General features: G+C 38.2%; 1 protein-coding gene across 1 annotated transcript; it reads right to left on the bottom strand.

Moving 5' to 3' along the window:
* Window positions 1-24,443: 24,443 nt before the first annotated feature.
* Window positions 24,444-25,366, bottom strand: LOC129893160 (pathogenesis-related protein PR-1-like). The gene has a single exon (XM_055968655.1). It carries the CDS (start codon window positions 25,252-25,254, stop codon window positions 24,658-24,660), a length of 597 nt encoding a protein of 198 aa, XP_055824630.1. The 5' UTR covers window positions 25,255-25,366; the 3' UTR covers window positions 24,444-24,657.
* Window positions 25,367-26,073: the final 707 nt, after the last annotated feature.

Consider the following 26,073-nt stretch of genomic DNA (forward strand, 5'->3'; position numbering starts at 1 on the left):
GTCTCCAATTACCCGTTTGAGTTGAAACTTCATGAGGTTTGCATATATATCCTTTTCTTTAGCCTTGTAAGATTTGAAGGCTTTTTTTCCAAGTTTGAGGTTCCAAATAGCAAATTTCTCTCTCTTTAGGCTTAAGACAGATGATTGTTTCAAGGTCGCTCGCCTAACGTCTCCAATTATCCGTTTGAGCTGAAACTTCTTGGGCCTTGTCAAAATAATATATACTGCAATCCTGCAAAGTTTGGATGCCTTGGTGTAGGTCCTCAGGTTGCAAAACACCCTGGATCTCTGACCCTGCTGTAGTTTGGTCATAGTCTGCTGTAAGTTCTTGGTTATCACCATGTTACTTCCATAGTAGAGGGGGTTAAGATGCTTGTTGTTAAAAAGTAATCCCAAGAGGAGACCCTTCCTTATGATCAGGATCATCTTTTCAGAGTACCTGCATCCAGAAAATCCAAAAAGGAAAACACACAAACCACCAATTCTGTAACCTTTTGCACCATGTCTTTGCTGTTGTATATTGCTGTAAGGGATGTAGCTCTGGCTTAGATGTTTAAGTGATGGTGCCTTGCAGTTTGGAAGGTTCCATTGCTAATGTATTATGTGCCTGCATACCAAGAAATAACCACACAAGGAATTCCAAGTATCTTGGATATCATTGGGCTGATGAAAGTAATAAAGGGTGGAATCTGGCATGTTTGAATTGTTGTTGGGGGCTGGTGAGTCTCTTGCATGTCTAGCATTTGTCTCCCTTTGTTTGGATATCTGTGGACCTGTACAAATAAGTAGCCAAAGATCCACACAAATGTGGGGGAAGTATAGGCTGCTGCAAACCTGTAGCCAGCTTCTTGGTGTCTTCATAGTGGAATTGTTCAGTAGTATGTTGTTGCAAGCTACCTTCAGGAGGAGATCATTCCTCATGATCAGCTCCTTAGAGTACCTGCACCTACATACAAAAACAAAGACAAAGCAAAGAAAAGAAAAGACCTCAAACAGTTCTTTGGAGCTTGTTAGCTTTAAATCGGTTAATTTTTTCAAAGTCGCTCGACTAACGTCTCCAATTATCCGATTGAGGTGAAAATTATTATGCTTTGCAATTACTATATTTTCTGTGTTCCTGCAACATTTGGAGGTCTTTTGGACAAGATAGAAGCTCCAAGTTGTGAAATGCACCATTGAGAGGCTTAAGTCGACTAGCTTTTTCAAGGTCTCTCGACTAACGTCTCCAATTATCCGTTGGAGATGAAACTTCTTGGGTTGTGCAAATATAGTATTTTCTGTATTCCTGCAAAGTTTGGAGGTCACCTGGACAAGTTGGAAGCTCCAAGTAGTGAAGTGTTCCATTTGGAGACTTAATTCGGCTAACTTTTTCAAGGTCGCTCGACTAACGTCTCCAAATCCGTTTGAGATGAAACTTCTTGGGCTTTGCAACTACTGTATTTTCTGTATTCCTGCCCAGTTTGGGGTCAATTTGATGTTGCATGATGCTTTTGTTGGGGGCTGCAGCTGTGGCCTGTGCTGGAATTTTGATGGCTGTTGCTTGCTGCTGGCCTCTGCTGCTGCTGTTGGACTGCTTGTTTGTCCCAACTATAAGTTCAACATTGGAACAGCTGTGGCAAACTTCCAGTGTACCTACAAACTTGAAACCAATAAGGAGGGTATTCCTAATGCTGAGTGATCCTTCACCCGCTGTTGCTGTAATGTTGCTGCACGATGTGTTATTATTTGTTGTAGTATGGCTGTACCAAGACTTACACCTGACTATCCCTCCAGTTGTTGGGTGGTATGTTGCATGTCTATAGGAACCTACACTTCCAAGAAAAGGAAGTAAAAGCAAGAAAAGATCTACTCTAGTCCTAAGCTGAAGGATTATAGTTATTATTCTAAGGAAGTAATAAACAGGGGAGAGTTCCCTTGCTTTTAGAAGTTCAAACTATTGAACTTATGCCCTAAGGCATAAGTTATGTCTATTGCACTTATGCCTAAGTCACAAGTTATGCAAACTGAACTTGAACTTATTCCCCAACTAAAGTTTTCTTTAAGGGATTATCTTGCGAATTAGATAGTACTAAACTTATGTCTCAGGGCAAACATTTTTTTTTAAAAAAAATGTCTTGCAAAATTAGGTCATTAAGAATATTTTGCCCCATAATTCTTTTTATTAAATGAGCAATAAATGTAAAAATTTAAGACCACCTATCTAAGGGACAAAAAATAAAGACCATCCAAAATAGGGGCAATCCGTACCAAAAAAAAATACTAATAAGGAAGGGGTAGCAGCAGAGACCAAATAGTGTATTTGTCACGTTCCAAAAATCGAGGTCATGATGGCACATATCCTAACACTCAACCTGATATGTAAGCCTAAAAGTAGAACTCATACGAGACTCCCAAAAGGAAAAGTCAAGCCATAAAATAAACAAAAGCTGGACACAAATAAAATATCTTAAAACCGGGTGTCATAAGTGTAAAGAACATCTAATACAATAATCGAATCTGATATACATCATAAGTCTTCGAATAATAGCAAAGACTGAAAATAAAAGTTAAAACTAATGGTGGTCCGAATCTCAAGACCTCACCACTAATCTGAATAGTAAATTATCAGCAAGAGAAGGAGATCAGCTGCGCGCGGAATACCCTGACTAGGATCTGCATCAAAAGGGACACAAAAGTAGGGGTGAGTACAATCCACATGTACTCAGTAGTTTTAACTGACTGAGTATAAGGATTAATCAAAACTATGAGATAAATTAAGAAACGCTTCCACCTGCACGCAGAAAAGTTCCACTCCGGCTACGCTGCCGCCAATTTATATAGAACGGCGTGAGTAAGTAAATATATAAATGCAGATCAATATCACAATTAAACAGATAGATCAAATATCACAGGTATCAATGCAATACAATGCATTATGATGATGCAATGATATGATGGTACGGTGGGATCAAGGCTGTCTTATACACCTATCAAGATGTGCTATGATACGCTCAAATTACACCTCCCTAAAGAAGTATAATGCAATTGTTGATCAAATATAGAACCTAACGAATGTTAGTATCGATCCCACGAGGAATATGGTTTAGACTTTAGATCAATCATTTATTATTTGCTTTAGTAATCAATTTATTTCCGTAAAGAGAAAGGGGGGATTTTTATAAAACTAACTATCAAATAAAAAATAAGCGAACACAAATACGATTTTAATGTAGTTTAAAATCAATATGAAGTGAAACTAGGGTTTTATGTGTTCCCCATGGTTCCTTAACTAAGTAGACCTTTTTTTTATTAGTAATACTTTCCTAGTATGTTACATGTAGAATCGGTAAGTTACTTTCACTTAAGTCCTTGATCCGGCAAATAGGTAAATTTTACTACGCAACTTGATCCATCTACGAGTGTATGCTTTATTGACCCTTACCAATGATCCTAGATTTAGCGATCCCTTGATTCGTTCAAGCTAATTAGATGAGGATGATTAGCCCCAAATCTCGTTGTTTAATCCTTTTTCTCATTTGTTACCTCCTTGATCCGACAAGTAAGGATAAGGCGAGTTCTAACGTTGGCCACCGTTAAAAAATAATCAAAACGAAGAGAAAAATAATACATGCATACACACTATTCAAGAATTACTTTTTATTAAGTTCTACGTCGTTAATTCCTCATGGTTCCCACAACCCTAGTTGTGGAGTTAGCTACTCATAACTACGTAATCACAATCTATAATGTTTATGTTAATAGAAATCATGAACTTACAAAGTAACTTTAAGAATCCAAAATCTTCAATAGAATCTAAACGTAAAATATCGATAACAAAAACCCAAATTCAAGAATAAAAGCTCAAAAGTAGTTTAAGCTATATTCTCAAACCCAAAAATGTGCATAAAGTAAACTAAACCAAGGAGTGTATTTATAGAAAAACAATCCTAAATAAATATGAATTTGGAAAACATAGGAAACCTAAAGTTGGTTTGGGTCTACGGCTCATTTCTACGGATCGTAACAAGTCAGACAAGTCGTAGACCCAACTCATAATCCTTCACATTGCACTGAGGAATTCTTCTTCTTCACGACCACTCTATGGCTCGTAACTCTGAGGGCGACTCATCAAATGGGTCGTAGACCCTATCCTTTCTTCATCACCTGTAACTTCAAGCCACGAGAGTATTCTATTACTCGTAGGGATTTTGTAACATCCCCTAAAAACGTTGTATATGATGTTTCAATTTTTTGCCTAAATATGATACAACCTCTGTATTTTGGGCATAACTTTTCAGAGGAATATCAAAATTGAGTGATTCAAATTTCTGAGTAACCACAAGATCATTACCTACAACTTTTTTAAAGACCATATTTTAAGATTCGGAGGTTAAGTAGGTCAAATAAATTAATTTTTGTAAGGTAGAATGCTGTGACGGAAATGAGTGTTTATAGAAGAAAAATCATATATCACTGTAGGTTTATCCAAATTGGTTGATTCTTGAACGATATGAAACTAGACTTCCATATCTACAATTCTTATGAGACACCAAATCCTAATAAGGAATTTATCTTATTCAAACGCAGCTCCCAAAAAGAGTATTCTGTCAAAAATAACTCATTTCACCTACCATAGAAAGATCTAGATACATTTGACATCACTCATGACATAAATTGTCCTCCATTTAACATCATCCATGACATCAATATATTCCACTAAATTTTTAGATTTTTTTTTATAATTATTTTATTTATTGTTAGGTCCCTCTTTTCCACCTATAAATACCCACCTTATTTCCTCATTTTATTCATCAAGCTTTCTCAAGCAAATCTTCTCTCTATACACTTCTTTACACATTCTCAAATATAGTTTTAGTTCTTAGTAGTGAAGAAATACTATTCCGGTGATTCATATACTCCGGGTAGTACACAAAACGTTCCGGCAAGGAGAGAAACTAGGACTCAAGAGTGTTCATTAAGTCTTTCGGTACCAACTAAAGCTTCGGTTTCCAGGTATGTAAGGTTTCAATGAGAGTATTCCTTCCACTCTCATGTCTAAATTATTTTGATTATATGATAAATTATGTTTATTTTCATTAAGCTTTACTCTAAGTTATGTGGGTGTTTATCCATGGGTTCTTCCACCCATGTAGTCCAAAAACTCTTTCAATTAAATATCTTGATTTCAAGTAATATTTTCTTATGTTAATTCTTAATTTTACGTAATAGTATGAATCATGGTTAAACTAATAATTATTGCTCTATATTGATGCAACATAATTTTATATGTATGAATTGATGGTTTACAAATAATTCTTTTATTTATCTATTTAAAGGTTATTGAAATTCATGGTGGGTTGTTTAAAGCATGATTTTTAATTAATGGATTTCAAAGTATTTATGTATAGTTATTTACATACATATTTGCAAGTTGAAGTGATTTGAACCCACCTAGTTTTACTATGTTTTTAACAAAGTTTGACTTGAAAGCTTTGACTCCAAATAAATATTTATGAAAGCAATATCTATGATCAAAAAGGGAGTCTTATGAAATGAAAGAATGATGAAATGATATGAATCATGGATTCTTTATGCAATAAGGACAATTCTTGCATATTTGAATTATTAAATATTTTAATGAGCTATTCTACCGAATATGATGTTTGAATTCTCAAGTTATATGCTATGAATATTTTGAAGTATTAAACTATTCCGTGGGATTGACTTAGCACCAAATGAGGCATTGAGGTGGGATTCGGTAAGGGAATCCTAGTAGCAACCCCTTGTCTCATTAACTATGTGCCAACATAGGAGCCCTTGTAGGCTTAGGCTAATGGATCCATAAATAGCCCTTAAAGTTAAAGTTAAAGAAATGAATGAAGTTGACGGAGTTCTACCTGGCAAGTAGTCTCCCCGGCCAACGTAGGGGGTTATGTTGGATTCCATGTAATAGTTCGCATGGTCTTAAATGTCGGTTATGGTTAATTTCCCACAAAATGAATGTTTTAAAGGATATATATATGATTTATTATGCATACATTAAATTATGTTTTTAATGTTTCCTCAATGTTTATGCATCCTTACATACTTAGTACATTCAAAGTACTAACGCATACTCTTTTGCCTACATGATATCACCATGTACGGATCAGTGCTCTTCCTCGTTCTCCTCCACGTGGCTAGTTGATATTCCATTGAAGACTACTTTTGGTGAGTTCCCATGTTCCGGGAACAATACTCCTTTATCTTTCTAATTTATGATATGTTAAGATATTTTACTATGGAATTTCTTCTATTATGATTGAGGGTGAGCTAGGGACTTGTCTTAGCCCCATTAAATCTAATAGTTAGAGGTATTGTTGGACATATGTAAGTTGAAGATTTACTATTATGATTTCCGCTTGTTTATCATCATTACCTATGAAAGGCTAAAAGAATGCTAAGAGGTTGATTGAGGTACTTTCGGGTACCTTATTCGCCATGTCACGTCTAGGCCCTAGGCTTGGGTCGTGACAGATTTAGACCTGCCTTAGAACTTACTCGTCGTCTTCACTTTTCCCTTATTCTTTCACTTCTACTTTGACGACTTTTCTTGACGACCCATAAGGCTGAAAACGAGTCGTTTACTCACTCATAGTCTTCAGTTTAACTTTTATTTTTCTCTTCTGCCTTTTGATGATTGATACCACGACCCGTATAGATAACGACGAGTTATAGGATGAGCCCGTAGACATCAAAAATTTCTTCCTTCAGTGTTGTGACTCCTCAACCATCTCTCTGACTTGGTTTCATGCAAAATAAGCACAACTAACATTAAATATGCTAACAAATATTTAGAAGACATACACATTCTTAAGTTTAAAACATTAAAAGTGTCGTAAATTCATGGTACATCATGCTACCAAGCAGGACCCATAGGGGTTTCGCAGACCATATACCTCGTCACAATCTCAATATATCAACTACCTCACCACCCAGTTCGTGGCCAAGGACTCATGATACTTATGTCTCATTCGCTTGCCACATATATCGTGGTCAAGGATACAAAAGATATCATATTTTCTTTCTCAAAAAGAATTTTCAAGTTCTCAACTTCCCAGTGATTAATGATAATATGAATGAGGATGAATGCATTCACAACACGTAAGGCATGGAGACAATATTCAACTCAACATGTAATACAAGGTTCAAAGATCTCAAAATTTATCCTAAACATGATATTCACCCTCGATAGATAATACTGGGAAGGAAATACCTCAAATAAAGTGTTCATCCTTTTTCGACAAAATTTCAATACTCAGGTATGTTCATGTCACGCCCCGGGAGGGTACCCTAGACGTAATCGGCACCCGAAGGCCATCTCTGACCTCCGAGCGAACCACTTGGGACAATCACTCATTCATTCAAGCACATTCTATTAGCAGAAAACTCAATTTAAGAAATACTTCTCATATCATAAGGGCCGAAGGCCAAACATTTTCAATCAAGACGATAATCAAAATAGGAATCCTCAAGATGGCCGCTCGACCTCCTCACATCTTAGTCTATGAAGCCTCTATTCAAGTCTAAAAGGTGCCAATGACAAGCCCATGGCTACCGACAATCTAAATAAAGAAGAGACAATCCAAAAACTGTACAGGAAGGCCCAATATCCTCCAGGAACTAGGAGGACTCACCGACTGGCTGAAAGTGTAAGTTGATCTTCAACGGAGCGCCGGTTGATGATCTCTAGTACCTGTCTCTGCATCATGAAACGATGCAGGCCAAATGGCGTCAGTACATGGAATGTACGAGTATGTAAAATGGCCGAATCAATGAACATCAAGGAAGAATAAATCAACTCGGGAGCTCAACTCAAAAGGGATGACAACTCAATCAAATGTCCTAAGTCTAAACAAGGATATGATTTAGACTGGACCAATCATATACAATTCAACTCAATCTGACTTAGAGTACTATCAACACTTATTTGGGAGTTTCTCTTAACCGACAACCAACACTTATGAGCCAGTGAAGGTACAACGAAACGATGTCGTTGCCACGCCCGTTCATACCTTGCCAGGGCATGAACGACGAACACTCATGGATCCAATCCAACCAGGTCCTATAATGTCAGGACAAAAGCTCCGACTTTAACGGTTCAATCCCCCCTACGTTTGGCAACACAGGTATTGGGTTCGAGTATGGACTATACTCTTGCCCAATTCGGTGCTCGATACTCCTCCCAAGACTCAATGCTCATAAAACTCCATCAACTCAACTCAATCAACTCATATCAACAAGTCTCATTACAACCTTGTCGACTCATCAACTCTGTCACAATCAAATATCAATCTCAATGCTCAATCTCAATCATATCTTCAAGGAAGCTTTAAATGCACATGTATAACATCATCTAGATATAATCAATCATTACCTCATCCATTTGAGAAAATCCTCATGACTCACCACATCTTCAAGACTTCAAATCGACATTTTTATAATAGGTAACATTTTAAAGAAAGTAATATACTTTATCAAATCTACATAATTAAGAAGATCAATAAAACATATTTAGCAACTCATTCCTTCATCATCTCATACTCACATAAGGGCTCATTTTAGGAACCTCTTAGCTCAACAACATTAGCACATAAATAATTAAATAAAATGGAGACCAAGTTCATTCAAACATGTACCATACCAAGAAACTCAATTTTCATGGATATCTAACCTCAAGACAAGAATAGGGCACATGGGTGGACTCAACCCATGTTTTGGTTAGCCTTACATACCTTAGTGAAGACTTGAAGAAAACCTTGTAGTTGGGTCTTCAATGGAGGACTCAAATCTTGAAGTTCTTGGACTCTTTTTTTTTGTTGGAAATGGAGAAGAAGAGAAGAGAGAGGAGCTAGGGCTTTTAGAGAGAGAGTGAGGGCTGAAGAAAATGGTCCCAAAATATACAAGGCTTGGGTATATATAATTTGGGACAATTCCCAAATTGCCCTTCCTCCAAAATTCTGAAAAATTAGGCCAAAACGCCCTTAGCGTGATAGTGGCGCGTCGCACCCTTGCAGCGCCAAGGCCAATTACGCCTAAAAACCTGCACACCTCGTAGTGGCGCGCCGCACCAGAGACCAAACTACTGAGGCATGTTTCTGGCGCGATAGTGGCGCGTCGCGCCCTTACAGCGCCAAGCCCATTGTTCTGAATTCTGGGATTTTGGCCTGAAAAACCCTGCACACTTTTAGTGGCGCGTCGCGCCAGGGACCAAACTACTGAGGCATGTTCCTGGCGCGATAGTGGCGCGTCGCGCCCTTACGGCGCCAGGGCCATTTCCCCAGCAGTGGTAACCCAGGCCAAAATGAAGTCCCTATCGTGCTAGTTCGTCTTCGAATCGTCATATCTTTTGGCCCCGAACTCCAAAATCTACGTTCTTGGTGGCGTTGGAAAGAAGACTCGACGACCTTTAATTTGATAGGTCGTGGGCCACCCAGATTGACGTCTTTCAAACGATAGGGTCATTGAAAGTCGACCCTTATGTGAACTTGTCCTAGACTTAGCCACGATGGATCTTTTGGACTTAGCTCGGTCCTAGGGGTCCTCAATGACCCCACATCACCTCCAACGCTCTTAAACTCCTCAGGGACTCATCTTAACTCAAGCATGTACTTCGAAATAAATGTGATGGGCCCCACATGTGTACAAAGAAGGTCCGAATCTTAGGAAAAATTTTGAGGGGTGTTACATTATCTCCCCCTTGGGATCATTCGTCCTCGAATGACGAGCAACCAAGAATAGACTCGGGGTACGAATCACAATCAAAATTCAGTCATTCAATCAATCAAATTCTCAATCAAATATCAATCAAAACTTAAAAAGGTACGAATGAACTCGAGTTAAGGAAGTAGTCATTACCTTCAATGCTCTCCTCTGTAGGCACGAATAGATGTGGGTATTTAGACTTCATGGCTTCCTCCGCTTCCCACGTGGCTTCCTCAACAAATTGATTCCTCCACAGGACTTTGACTGAGGCGACCTCCTTGTTCCTCAATTTGCGGATTTGGCGATCAAGGATTTGGATTGGGACCTCCTCATAGGATAAGCCATCCTTAATTCCAACGCTTTCAATAGGGACTACCAACGAGGGATCGCCCAAGTACTTTTTCAACATTGAAACGTGGAACACCGGATGAATAGAAGCTAGATCTGAGGGTAGGTCCAGCTTATAAGCGACACTCCCGATCCGCCTCAAAATTCGGTACGGGCCAATGTATCGAGGACTAAGTTTCCCCTTCTTTCCAAACCTCATGACTCCCTTCATGGGTGACACTTTCAAATACACCCAATCATTCACCTCAAACTCTAAGTCTCTCCTCCTCACATCGGTGTACGATTTTTGGCGACTTTGGGCTGTCTTTAGCCTCTCTCTGATAACTCCTACCTTCTCCATGGCTTGATGGACGAGGTCAGGTCCAATCAACTCGGCTTCACCAACTTCAAACCACCCAATGGGCGATCTACACCTCCTCCCATACAAGGCTTCATAAGGAGCCATTTGAATGCTTGCATGGTAGCTATTGTTATATGCAAACTCTATAAGAGGCAAGTGATCGTCCCAATTTCCCTTGAAGTCAAGCACACACGCTCTCAGCATATCTTCCAATGTCTGAATTGTGCGCTCTGCTTGGCCATCTGTCTGGGGATGGAATGCTGTACTCAAGTTCACCCTCGAACCTAATCCCTTCTGAAAGGATTTCCAAAATTGGGAAGTGAATTGGGCTCCTCTGTCTGAGATAATAGACAAAGGGACCCCATGCAATCTGACGATCTCCTGTATATACAACTTTGCATATTCTTCTGCGGTGTCAGTAGTCTTAACCGCCAAGAAGTGAGCTGATTTCGTCATTCTATCCACAATTACCCAAATGGAATCATGGTGCTTTCGAGACTTCGGCAAGCCTGTAATAAAGTCTATGTTGATCATCTCCCACTTCCATTCTGGAATTTCTATGTTTTGGGCTAGACCACAGGGCCTTTGATGCTCAACCTTCACTTGTTGACAATTCGGGCATTTGGAAACGAATTCCGCAATATCCTTCTTCATCCCGCTCCACCAGTAGATCTCTCTTAAGTCATGGTACATTTTTGTGGAACCCGGATGAATAGAGTATCTAGAACTATGCGCTTCGGCCATAATCCTCTCTCGAACATCATCAACATCCGGCACGCACAATCTATTTTGGTACCGCAACACACCATCTCCCCCTTGGGTAAAAACCATTACCTCTTGTTTGTGAACGCCTCCCTTCAATTGAAGAAGGACGGGATCTTGGTCTTGCTTCTCCTTCACCTCTGCCATAAGTGAGGACGTAGACCCATCCTGAATGGTAACTCTGCCTTCATTGTTCTCTTCAAGATGAACTCCCAATCGGGCTAATCTGTGTACCTCCTTCGCCAATTCCCTCTTTCCTTCCTCCACGTGGCTAGTGCTACCCATGGACAACCTGCTAAGAGCATCAGCAACAACATTAGCTTTACCTGGATGGTAGAGGATACTCATATCATAGTCCTTGAGTAGCTCAAGCCATCTCCTTTGCCTAAGGTTGAGTTCCTTCTGGCTAAAGACGTATTGCAAGCTCTTGTGATCGGTGAATACATCGATATGCACTCCATACAGGTAGTGGCGCCAGATTTTAAGTGCAAACACCACAGCTGCCAGCTCAAGGTCATGAGTTGGGTAATTCCTCTCATGAAGCTTAAGCTGTCTTGAAGCATAGGCTATCACCTTTCCCCTTTGCATCAACACACAACCCAAACCAACTCTGGAGGCATCACAATAAATCACAAAACCTTCTGTTCCATCGGGCAAGGTTAGAACAGGAGCAGTGGTTAGCTTGGTCTTCAATTTCTGGAAACTCTCCTCACAAGCATCAGACCATTGGAACTTAGCCTTCTTTTGGGTTAGCTTAGTCAATGGTGATGATATGGATGAGAATCCCTCTACAAACCTTCGATAGTACCCGGCCAAGCCCAGAAAGCTCCTTATCTCTGTTGGGGATGTGGGTCTAGGCCAATTTTTCACAGCTTCTATTTTCTGAGCATCCACCTGAATACCATCTCCAGATACAATGTGGCCTAAGAAGGCCACCGATGCAAGCCAAAATTCACATTTAGAGAACTTTGCATACAATACCTGGTCCCTCAAAGTTTGTAGAATGACTCTAAGATGATAGGCATGCTCCTCTTCATTCTTGGAGTAAACCAGAATATCATCTATGAATACAATCACAAACATATCAAGGTACGGTTTGAATACTCGGTTCATGAGATCCATAAAAGCAGCGGGAGCATTAGTCAACCCAAAAGACATGACCAAAAATTCAAAGTGGCCATAACGAGTCCGGAAAGCAGTCTTCGGAACATCGCATTCTCTCACCTTCAACTGGTGGTAGCCGGATCTCAAGTCTATCTTTGAGAAACAAGTGGCACCTTGAAGTTGGTCGAATAAGTCATCTATTCTGGGAAGAGGGTATTTGTTCTTTACGGTGACCTTATTTAACTGCCTGTAGTCGATACACATTCTAAGGGACCCATCCTTCTTCCGCACAAATAGGACCGGAGCACCCCATGGCGAGACACTCGGCCTAATGAATCTCTTAACAAGTCCTTTAGCTGCTCCTTCAACTCCTTCAACTCGGCCGGAGCCATTCTATATGGGGGAATTGAGATAGGCTGGGTATCAGGAAGAACATCAATCCCGAAGTCGATCTCCCTATCAGGAGGGACTCCAGGCAGATCTTCAGGAAAGACATCCGGAAATTCGTTGACAATAGAAACCGACTCAAGGGATGGAGACTCAATGCTGTCATCTTTCACTCGGACAAGGTGATAGATACACCCTTTTGAGATTAGCTTTCTGGCCCTAAGGTATGAAATAAACTTACCCTTAGGCGCAATAGGACCACCCTTCCATTCTATGACAGCCTCATTTGGGAATCTGAAAGTGACAATTTGAGTTCTACAATCAATAGAGGCATAGCAGACATAAAGCCAGTTCATACCAAGGATCACGTCGAAATCAACCATGTCTAACTCAACCAAGTCATCCAAGGTGTCCCTGTGATGAATTGACACAGTGCAATCTCTATAGACTCTCTCAGCTAAGACAGAATCACCGACAGGAGTGGCCACACAAAAGGGCTCAAGAAGACGTTCAGGGATTTTATTGAACTTACTAGCCACATAGGGAGTTACAAAAGATAAGGTGGCACCTGGATCCATCAACATATAACAATCAAAGGAAGAGACTCGAATCATACCCGTCACGACGTTTGGAGAGTTCTCCTGATCTTGGCGACTACCCATGGCATATAGGCGGTTTGTACCTCCACTCGTACCTGGAGTAGCGCCCCTCTGAATTCCTCTAGCTGGTGGTGCGATGGCAGAGGACTGGGCCCTGTTCCCCCATGTTGGACACTCCCTCAGAAGATGGCCTATTTGGCCGCATTTATAGCAACCAACCCTTCCTGCTCTGCATTCTCCCAAGTGGAGCCTACCACACTTGCCGCATGGTGGCTTTCCCTTCGAACCCTGACTTACACTGGCCGGGGATTGAGAAACCTGGGGTCTGAAATTCTGGCGACTTTGTCCCTGCCGATCATACCTGTCCTGCGGCATCGGTGCGCTGGCGGTAGATGAGGCATAGGTGGAAGGCCTCTTCTGGAAGAAGGACCTGTTGCCCTTGCTTTGCCTCTGCTCATTCTCATGCCCATATGACCTTGCCTTTTTGCTCAGGTGCTCTTCTCTGTCTTTTCTCTTTTCCTCCTTTACCTGTTGAGCATACACCATTAATCTGGAAAGGTCCATATCCGAGATCAACAATGCTGCCTTGCATTCCTTCTTCACATGCCTCCCTAATCCGGAGATGAACTTCCTCATCTTCGACCTCACATTAGGAATCATTTCTGGAGCATACCGGGACAATTGGATGAACCTTAGGCCATACTCCTTAACCGACATTCCTTCCTGCTTCAGATTAACGAATTTCTCCACCTTCGCTTCCCTCAATTCTCGGGGAAAGAAGTGGTCAAGAAAAGCCCCCTCGAATTCATCCCATCTAGCAGGTTCAACATCTTCACCTCTACTCTGCTCCCATTGATTATACCAAATATTTGCCACATCTTTGAGTTGATAAGACACCAACTCGACCCCCTCGATTTCTGTAGCGTGCATAGCTTTTAGAATCTTCCACATTTCATCAATGAAATTCTGGGGATCTTCATCAACCTTAGAACCCGTAAATGCCGGTGGGTTCATCCTCAGAAAGTCTCTAATTCTAGTGGCAGCAGATGGTTCCTGGGAACTAGAGCTGAGAGTCGGCGAACTCTGATTGCCATTTCGGGCGGCCATTAGTTGGGTGAGCATGGCAATTACCCATCGAAATTTAGCTTCTGATGTGGGTGCAGGTGGAGTAGATGGCATTTGAGGTGCCTCCGCATATCTCGCGGGTCGGCCTCTAGCTCTTGCTGGGCGTGCCTCTGACTGTGGCATCCCTGCATTATCAATATTCCTCTGGCTAGCGGTACGTTTAGGAGGCATTATCTGTAACGTATGAACGCACGAATTAGAAAGGAAGTTTCATGGAGTTCAACTCCATCGTACGAATTTAGAGTATGAAAGAAGTGAAACAATTCCTAATGTCCTATAGCCTCCTGCTCATAAGTGTGGTGCACAACACACCCATAAGCAAGACTCTACTAGACATGGCTTCATAGACTCCCTAGGACACTTGAACTCTGTGCTCTGATACCATCTTAGTCACGCCCCGGGAGGGTACCCTAGACGTAACCGGCACCCGAAGGCCATCTCAGACCTCTGAGCGAACCACTTGGGACAATCACTCATTCATTCAAGCACATTCTATTAGCAGAAAACTCAATTTAAGAAATACTTCTCATATCATAAGGGCCGAAGGCCAAACATTTACAATCAAGACGATAATCAAAATAGGAATCCTCAAGATGGCCGCTCGACCTCCTCACATCTTAGTCTATGAAGCCTCTATTCAAGTCTAAAAGGTGCCAATGACAAGCCTATGGCTACCGACAATCTAAATAAAGAAGAGACAATCCAAAAACTGTACAGGAAGGCCCAATATCCTCCAAGAACTAGGAGGACTCACCGACTGGCTGAAAGTGTAAGTTGATCTTCAACGGAGCGCCGGTTGATGATCTCTAGTACCTGTCTCTGCATCATGAAACGATGCAGGCCAAATGGCGTCAGTACATGGAATGTACGAGTATGTAAAATGGCCGAATACAACGAACATCAAGGAAGAATAAATCAACTCGGGAGCTCAACTCAAAAGGGATGACAACTCAATCAAATGTCCTAAGTCTAAACAAGGATATGATTTAGACTGGACCAATCATATACAATTCAACTCAATCTGACTCAGAGTACTATCAACACTTATTTGGGAGTTTCTCTTAACCGACAACCAACACTTATGAGCCAGTGAAGGTACAACGAAACGACGTCGTTGCCACGCCCGTTCATACCTTGCCAGGGCATGAACGACGAACACTCATGGATCCAATCCAACCAGGTCCTATAATGTCAGGACAAAAGCTCCGACTTTAACGGTTCAATCCCCCCTACGTTTGGCAACACAGGTATTGGGTTCGAGTATGGACTATACTCTTGCCCAATTCGGTGCTCGATACTCCTCCCAAGACTCAATGCTCATAAAACTCCATCAACTCAACTCAATCAACTCATATCAACAAGTCTCATTACAACCTTGTCGACTCATCAACTCTGTCACAATCAAATATCAATCTCAATGCTCAATCTCAATCATATCTTCAAGGAAGCTTTAAATGCACATGTATAACATTATCTAGATATAATCAATCATTACCTCATCCATTTGAGAAAATCCTCATGACTCACCACATCTTCAAGACTTCAAATCGACATTTTTATAATAGGCAACATTTTAAAGAAAGTAATATACTTTATCAAATCTACATAATTAAGAAGATCAATAAAACATATTTAGCAACTCATTCCTTCATCATCTCATACTCACATAAGGGCTCATTTTAGGAACCTCTTAGCTCAACAACATTAGCACATAAATAATTAAATAAAATGGAGACCAAGTTCATTCAAACATGTACCATACCAAGAAACTCAATTTTCATGGATATCTAACCTCAAGACAAGAATAGGGCACATGGGTGGACTCAACCCATGTTTTGGTTAGCCTTACATACCTTAGTGAAGACTTGAAGAAAACCTTATAGTTGGGTCTTCAATGGAGGACTCAAATCTTGAAGTTCTTGGACTCTTTTTTTTTGTTGGAAATGGAGAAGAAGAGAAGAGAGAGGAGCTAGGGCTTTTAGAGAGAGAGTGAGGGCTGAAGAAAATGGTCCCAAAATATACAAGGCTTGGGTATATATAATTTGGGACAATTCCCAAATTGCCCTTCCTCCAAAATTCTGAAAAATTAGGCCAAAACGCCCTTGGCGCGATAGTGGCGCGTCGCACCCTTGCAGCGCCAAGGCCAATTACGCCTAAAAACCTGCACACCTCGTAGTGGCGCACCGCACCAGAGACCAAACTACTGAGGCATGTTTCTGGCGCGATAGTGGCGCGTCGCGCCCTTACAGCGCCAAGCCCATTGTTCTGAATTCTGGGATTTTGGCCTGAAAAACCCTGCACACTTTTAGTGGCGCGTCGCGCCATGGACCAAACTACTGAGGCATGTTCCTGGCGCGATAGTGGCGCGTCGCGCCCTTACGGCGCCAGGGCCATTTCCCCAGCAGTGGTAACCCAGGCCAAAATGAAGTCCCTATCGTGCTAGTTCGTCTTCGAATCGTCATATCTTTTGGCCCCGAACTCCAAAATCTACGTTCTTGGTGGCGTTGGAAAGAAGACTCGACGACCTTTAATTTGATAGGTCGTGGGCCACCCAGATTGACGTCTTTCAAACGATAGGGTCATTGAAAGTCGACCCTTACGTGAACTTATCCTAGACTTAGCCACGATGGATCTTTTGGACTTAGCTCGGTCCTAGGGGTCCTCAATGACCCCACATCACCTCCAACACTCTTAAACTCCTCAGGGACTCATCTTAACTCAAGCACGTACTTCAAAATAAATACGATGGGCCCCACACGTGTACAAAGAAGGCCCGAATCTTAGAAAAAATTTTGAGGGGTGTTACAGTTCAAAACCCCCAACTCAATCCCTCAGGTGGGCATTACAAGTCAAATAACTTTTTCACATTTCTAACTCAGTTAATTCATGGATTACATAGTCTCAATACAGATAAAATATCAATTAAGCCCCCACACGGGCTATACAGCACATATAAGCCTCTATACGGGCATCACAATATAAATTACAATTCCAAACTACACTACAACCCCATCTCAAAGTCTACCACATAGAATTTGACTAATCACCCCAACTCAACCCCAAGAAGTATAGTCAAACCGCACTCGAACACCTCCACCAGACGACCATCTTTCAAATTTAACGCCCGAAATGTCAACCCACTAACAAGAATGAAATATACGCATCACAAAGAGTTCAATGACGCCCATATTGATAAGTTTTAGAATCGAGAGTAAAATAGTTTAAAAATTGATCATTTTTAAAAGGGTCAAATCTGGATTTTATTGCAAAATCACGTTCTACTTGTAATAAGAAACTCATGGTTGAAAAACCCATAAAAATAGAGTTCAAAATGAGTTAGAAATCACCATTCTCCTTAGATTCAGATTAGGGAAGAAAACAAGAATTTGGGGTTTGAAACTAAAGATTAAGAGTAGAAATCATGATATAAATGATGGAATATGAAAGATTTTAGTGAAATGTGACTTACCCCACGAAATTACTCAAAGAACTCTCTCCAAAATTGCCCTAAGAAGCTCAAGAAACTCAAAAATGGTGAAAATGGAGTTTCTTCCAAAGTTGAACACTATTCAGGTGGAATTGTGCATCGCGATCGCAATCCACTAATGTTTGTGATTGCAAAGGACAGACTATCGCGATCTTGAACCACCCCTCGTGATCGCGAAGACCACAATACTGACTCATCGTGATTGAGTGGCCTAAGGTCGCGATTGTGATGTGATCTTGGGCGCATTTATAAGCCCATGCACTATGTTTGGCCATTGTTGTATGGCATTCTGAGAAGTAATTGAAGCCAAATAACGTGTTTTGGATGAAAATCAAGCAAGTACGAAATAAGGTATGAGTTCCAACATATGCAGGGATTTTGCAAAGCAAAAGGCAAAAAACAATGGTCCTGGCGCTATAGTAGCGCGATGCGCCACTGCAGCGCCAAAACCTGCATATACTTTAGTGGCAGGACGCGCCAGGATGCAAACTACTGCGGCATGTTTTGGGCGCGATAGTGGCGCGATGCCCCACTGCAGCGCCAAACGAAATTCTTCAGAAATTCTCTGGGCGCGATAGTGGCGCGATGCGCCACTACAGCGCCATCACCTTTCCAATTGTTTATTATTCTGCTCTTCAATAATTGAAAGGAGAGAGAACACTTTAAATAGTGGGGTGTGCTAGGGCAAGAGGGAGGAGGAGAGAGGCGTTTTTGGAGGCAGAAAGAGAAGAGAAGAAAGAAGAAGAGAAGCACAAAAACATCTTAGGTTCTTTTCTTACCTTAGTGTGTTCTAATGTATTTGGAATTGATTCCTGGTTGTTGTTATTTACATATGAGTAGCTAAACACCCAAATTTCGGGGCTATAGCTACGAAACATGATTTAATAGCATTTTAACTTGGTGGAAGATGGGTTGTTGATTCTAATTACTCTTCCATTCTTGTGATTATGATTTTGATGCTTGGCCAGCATTAAGATATATATGTTGTTTATCTTGAATTCAGAAGAGGACAGGTAGATAGAACAAAGAAGGGAAGGAATGTGTTCATACTAACATACGTTAGCATGATTAGTAGATAGGATGCTTGTGACACATACCTATTTACCACATTTGGTTATGATAAAGGATGATAGTTAAATGCGTTTTTATTGTTTCATACCTATCACCGCTCAAAGATGTAGTTAGGTTGGCAATGAAGATAGGCAATTATAGGTCGGAAAACCATAATTGGATTATTAACCCTTTTTATCAGTAATTAAATAACCCATCAGAAACTAAGATTGAATGATAGTAAACATGATTTCACATGATGCTATAGCCCTGGAATCTCTTAAAGCCCGATTAATATACATAATTATAGCATTGTCTTCACTTCGAGAAAGTGTTTATATTTCTGAAAATTAGTAACAAACAATCTCAACCTCATTGCATAACTATAATTAGTGGAGGCATTTGAAAGAAACTGTTTGCCTTATCAAGGTCCCTGTGGGTTCGATATCTGGCTTGAAAGAGCCGCTTTACTACTTGAGAGACTACATACACTTGCGTGTGCAATTGTAGCCACAACATGATGGATAAATGTGACTGCACCAGAAACCAGCAAAATCCCAAACTCAAATTCTCCGATCGGACCCTCGGGATTCGTTTAAAATTTCGTACACACAAACCATATATGCACTCCTACTAAATTCGATGTTCTGGATACAATGAAACTATCAAAATTTGAATACGAGGTCTCCTTGACCCAAAATCTGATAAGTTGCAACTAAACTAGTTTCGACACTTAAAATACCCAAAATACCCTCGAAATCTCTAAAAATTACAACAAATCCTTTCTAGCGTTAGAATCACCCTGCGAAATCATTGAAATCATTAGAAACCCAATCCAAGTCTCTGAACTCAATTTGTTAATTAAAGTCAAATTTAGCTCATTTAAAACAAAACTTTCCAACTTGGAACCTCAAATTCACATATCAACCCCAAATTTAATTCCGACGACTCTCCTAGACCAATTTCCATATTTTCGAGTTGATGAAACTCACAGAATCTCATTTCAAGACCCGTATCAAAAAACACTTTTTAACATCTTAACTCTATAAAACTCAAGAACTTGCCCAATTCACAAACTATAAAGAATTTAACAATTAAACCACACAAACTAATCAAATAACACTCCGGGGAACTACAAGAGGAATAAATAGTAATTTCGCAAAAAGTTTCAAAAATGACCCTCAAGGTCATTACAGTATTTTATAATTTTACTTTCGCTTAAATAGTATAAAATTTAGATTAAAATTATATTAAAAAACTACATACTCTTTATATAATTTTAAAATTTTGAATTAAACAATTCAAATCTTCATATTAGTAAATAAAATTTTATGCAACATTATCAATAGATGGTATTGCCACAAATGACTATTAAAGACTTTATGTTTTCAAGGATACTACACTATAAAAAAAAGTGTAAAATGAAAAATAAAATATAGGTTTCTTATTAAAATTTGGCTTTAGGCCATTAATTTTATTGAGTCGGTAGTGACAGTGAATAAGTTTTAAAAGATTTCGGAAGGAAAAAAAAGGGTAAAAAGAAGAGTGGAAGGAAAACATGAGGGCTTATTGATTATGGATAATTTTGATTGGCCTAATTTGTTAGTATTATGTTTGTGAGAAATTTAACGGAGTTTATTGTCAAAAGATTGTTTTTTTTCCACTTTCATTATACAAAGGACAGAGAAGGGAAGTACATGGTCGTTGCTCCTTTTTCGCATGCATACACATATATTCAAGTCTAGATGACTTGAGTATAAAATATTTGGGTTTTCTCACTTTTCTACATTAATTTTAATATGACGAGAACTAAATTATATTCTTGAATTTCATTCATTAAAAAATTCAAAGTGTAATCAATCTGATTTCTCAAAGCAGGAGATAGTACATTTTCATCTCAAAACTCATTTAACAACATCATTTTATTGAGAGATTTTTGTGGAATATGAACAGAGTTATTCGCAGAAATGTCGTAATAAAAAACATGGATAAAAATCACTCATAATATTAGATTTAAGAAAAATTGCAAAGCAAAAAATTTGTCTGACATCAGTTATAATAGGCATAAGTTCCATTTTAGAACATTATGAGTAGAGCTGTCAAAATGGGCTGACCCAACCCTAAATGATTAGTGTGTTAATTGGGTTAGGATGGGCTAACCTTTTTAACTAAAGGGCCTATAAAATAGCAGCCCAACTCAACCCTAAGCAGACTACGGGTAGGTACGGATTGGCTCTTCAATGAAAAGATGGACAACATTGGCCTGTTAGAAAGACTATTGAACATTGATCAACACAACACTAATACGTCAAAAATTCACATGTTCATAAGTTCCACATACTTTAGTGGATTATTTACAAAATAATAGAACAAGCAAAATAAAACAGTCAACAATCATAAGATTTATCATAACAACATACATTACATGATCATTTTTACAAAAACTAGACAAGAAAGGAGAAACGAGAAGTTAGGCATAAACACAAAAGTAAAAGAAGTCAAGTATTCATAGTTATAATAACTTCAATTGCCTAGTTGTCGAAGATTTGGAAAAATAAAACACTACTTAAAATATAGAAAAAATTACCTAATTACACTTTCTTATTTACCATATTTTTCATTATTCCCATCTATTTCAAAAAAAATCAAAAATCCCTTCTTTCCATCCGGATACATTAATTCAGTAATCCGGATACATTAATTCGCATTCATAAATTATCTCTATATTCAATGTATCATGCTATAAATATACATAAAAATCCAAATTAATGTATCCAGATTACCATTTTTTAACGGATTTCTGTAAATTAAAAAAGGATAGAAAAAATGGTAATTAGCCCTCTAGACTATGTGATTCCAAAAATATCTACTAAAATATATATAATAAATATATTTAAAATTCATGACCCACAGACTGATCAGGCTCGCGGGATGAGCCCATGAGGCTGGGCTAGAAAGCCTCATTCCTAAATGGACTGAAAATTTTTAGCCTAACCCCACTTAATTCAAAGGTTGGGTTGGATCGGCCTAACGGGTCAAACCCATTTTGATAGCTCTAATTATGAGTTAAGAAGTTTGTATACTCAAATAATGTCTCAAGATATAAGTTATACCACAAAGCATATTTAGTTTTAAAATATCATATTTTAAGAAATTTATATGGCAAGGCACAAGTTATGTCGTGCAAGGCGTAAATTCAATTTTAAAACTTTATAGTTTAAGAAATTCATAATATTGAACTTATGACTCAATGCACAAGTTATGTCTTCAAAGCATAAGTTTATTTTTAGAACTTTATTTATGTCGTATAAATTCATATTATTAAACTTATGCCCAAGGCAAAATTTTCTAAAAAATTTGTCTTGCGAATTAGATATTACTGAATTTATGTCTCAAGACAAACATTCTTTGAAAAGGTTTGTCTAGCTGAATTAGGTCATTAAGAATACGTTGGCCTATAAATTTTAATTAAATGAGCAGTAAGGGCAACACTTGAATGATTTGGAGGTGCAGTAGAAGTTGCTGCAACATTCACCGTCCAACATTGACTTCATTTAGATTAGTCATTTTTCTGTAACAAATAAACAAACAATTTAGTATTTAGAATACTACTAATAAAGACTGAATATTCATACAAATTGTTTCTAGTTAATGATGACGTTTTTATATTCTTCAAATTGTCAATCAAATGAACTTTGAGTGTTGACAAAGTTTTTATGACTTCAAATAAGTTTTAAATTCAAACGGAGTAGAAACTCAAAAGGCTTTGATCTCCAAAAACCAAAAATAAAGAAGAAGAAAAAATAATAATAAATTCCTTACTCTTTCCTTTTCCTGAAAATATTTACTATTCGATGAATTTTTTATATTCTTTGAAACGAATATTAAAATTTTCTTTTCTTATTTTTTTTCGAAACAAATTTATTATCCAATGAAGGTTTTATACTTTTCGAATCGAATATTAAATTGGAGTAGAAAAATCAAAAGGGTTTTAGTCTCTATATTCAGAAAATAGATGAACACAAAAAATAACAATTATAAATTTCTTAATCTGGATGGGTATTGTCTTCAACAAGAATATAAGAAAAACAAAGAAAAAAAACATAAAGTTTAAATGTAATAAACATATATCCGAGTTTGCAAAATTCATTGTGTGCCCTTAAAGAATTTAATTCCATCACTGTATCCGAGATTGTGGATTATTTCCTTTCACGACAAAATGCATATACGTATTAAAAAAGTAGTGGTACCTCACACTTCAATAACTTCAATGAGCTCAAAAGTTAGCAACAAAAATTACACAAATTCTCTACTTTGTTTGTAAGAAAATGTATGCAGGAGAAGGAGAAAATTCGATCCATAAAAAATGGGAGAAAAGCTTTCCGTTTATAGCCAACATGGTATGAAAAGGTGTTTATTGTGTTTTATCAGAAAGGCACAATAGTTTGGAAAAGGCACAACCATTCGAAAGGAAAAAAAACTTCGAAAAAGTCACGAGTCTTTAAAAAAGTCCACAACCCTTTTTTTTCATTCAAACCTTTTAAAACTCAACACCCACTAATCTAGATAATTAGGAATCCACCCAAACCTACAAGCTATCAAATCTTCAAGATAATTCACATTTTGTTAGAAACTGTATTGTAAAATATTAAAACAGTAACAATAATCTCTGAAAATAAAAGACAGAAACTCGATATAAATTGAAAATAAGAACAATATATGAAAAAATTATGTAAGAACAAAAATTGAGCCCACTGAATGCATAGTGTGTCTTTAAGGAAATTATTCCCCTGAACGTACCCGAGATTTTGGAATCTTTCCTTCTAGGATAGAACGATTTACTCACCAGAATAGCGGTATAACAAATTATGGTGATTGCGAACCACTCGAAGGAAGTATATCACACGAGATTTTAGGAAGTGCAGAAAAGAAGAAGAAGAAGAAGAAGAAGAAGATTGTTTATCAGAAAATTTCGTTGAGAACAATTCTGAGGATCAACAGAAATATATAACTTGTTTGCAACTTTTCAGAAAAGGTGTCTGTTGGGAAGAGGCCGCAACTTTAAGGTTTGCAACTTTTTAGAAAAAGTTGCAACCTTTTTTCAAAAAATTCGTTGAAACAAAAAATGGTAGAAAATGTTTTAAATTAATCTGGGAAAGAAAGAAACGGGTCGGAATTTTCAATTAATTAATTAATTAAATAATAATAATTAATTATTCAATCAATCAAATCATTTTCCCATTCCTATTCTCATTCCGAAGTCGAAGCCAAGCGAGCGACGATGACAGTGCGAGGGGAGACCCTCTTCTTGACCCTTTAGCAACATGAAGGAGTGCTTCTACTTTTAAGTAGGAGATTTTTTCTTTCCACCACCTATGTGAGACAAATGCTTATTTCATAAAAGCAAGAGGGAACAACTCATTTTTTCCTCCACTTCTTTTCCCTCCATTTCTCATTCAACCTATCAATTTAATCCAAACACATTCAACATCATGTTAACATAATCTAAAGAATGAAATGACTAAAAGCATGTATTTATAGTATTTGTCTTTACATGTATAACCCAAAAGTGGTTATTTATGATATGACTCCAAATGAGCCATGCTTCATCACCCAAATACACTTGGCACCTCCCAAGTGCTCCTTCATCATACACAAAAGAAAGTCATTACATATCATCATATTTTGAATCAAGAATAATTTTATAACCACTAAACATCACTAATCAAACATCAATAAGGTTTTTCACCAATATAATTCCCAGGAGGAGAATAATTACAAGTCATGAAAACATCACCACTATCACAAATAACTCTAGCACATCCAACTTTTCTAGTACTCTTCCACACAATTTGTGTATAATGTCCACATAATTGCCCTTCAACACAAGAATTTGATGGATAATCATAATATTTTTGCTCATCAGCCCAAGCATTAACAGCATCTGTTGGAGTCCAAGTATTTCCACTACCCCAATAAATATTTTCACCTAATTTAAAATCACCTTCTGGAAATGAATGCATAAGTCTACAATCTTCTTTTCTTGAACTTGCCCACCATTTTGCATAATTTTCAAGATTTGAATCCCATGTTAAGGGTAATTCCATTTTTGTTGCTCTCACTAAATTGTGATGAAACAAGAATTGAATTGCTTCTCCTAAGCAATTCCAACATAATTGCTTTGAGATTTTGTAGATTGTTTCATTTTTAAGGTTTTTTAAACTTGTTTGATCAAGTGGTGGTAATGATTTTGAGGGGGGGTTAAGGGTTTGGATGGAGGTGATTAATGAAAGGAAAAATATGAGGAAAAAGAAGAGAAGAAACTTCATGTTTTTTTGGGTTATGGAGAGACAGATTGATGTTTAATTTCTTTGGAAATTGAAGTACTGAATAATGTGGCTGGTGTCTTTATTATATAAAAGTTCTAGGAATATTTGTTTTACATAGGAGGATTTATAGTCACGCAATATCTATGACTTGTTTTAGAGCATAAGCTTTTTTTTAAAATTTTGTGTTGAGTCGTCAAAGTGCATAGCATAAAATAAGACGAAGGAAATAATACTACTTTAATTTTACTTAGTCTTTAAATATGTAAATTTATATAAACAAATTTGAGCAAAAAGCACTAAATGATTTATTCTGGTATGTCCAAATTTTTGGTGGACAAAATTATCCAATCCCTATGTTATTGAGAGGCAACAACAATATCCTATAAAACTAGTTGAAATGCACATACGCTAAGTTGACTCGAACATCACCAATATTAGTGTTTCTTTATATGAAAAAATGTTGGACAAAGTTGATTCCTATGTTATTGGGAAATATCAATAATATCCCATAAAATTAATTGAGATGTGTACAAACTGATCTGAACTCCACCAATATTAGCTAGTGTTACTTAATATGGAAAAATTACATGTTATGTGGGTCGATCATTCTAATCATTTTTGTAATATTGTATGGTTGTAAAGATAGCAAAATATTGGTGGCATTTGACAATTTTTGCAAGGATTGGTCATTTTTGTCATGGCATTGATTAATAATTGATCGTGAGCTATGGCATCATGTTATATGTTGAACCCGTGAACTCTTTTTTCCCTTGCTCTATCCGATGGTGACAACTTGACAACAATGGTCCATTGAAAACT

This window comes from Solanum dulcamara, chromosome 6 (assembly GCF_947179165.1).
Source record: "Solanum dulcamara chromosome 6, daSolDulc1.2, whole genome shotgun sequence".
In the NCBI taxonomy this organism is placed as follows: Eukaryota; Viridiplantae; Streptophyta; class Magnoliopsida; order Solanales; family Solanaceae; genus Solanum; species Solanum dulcamara.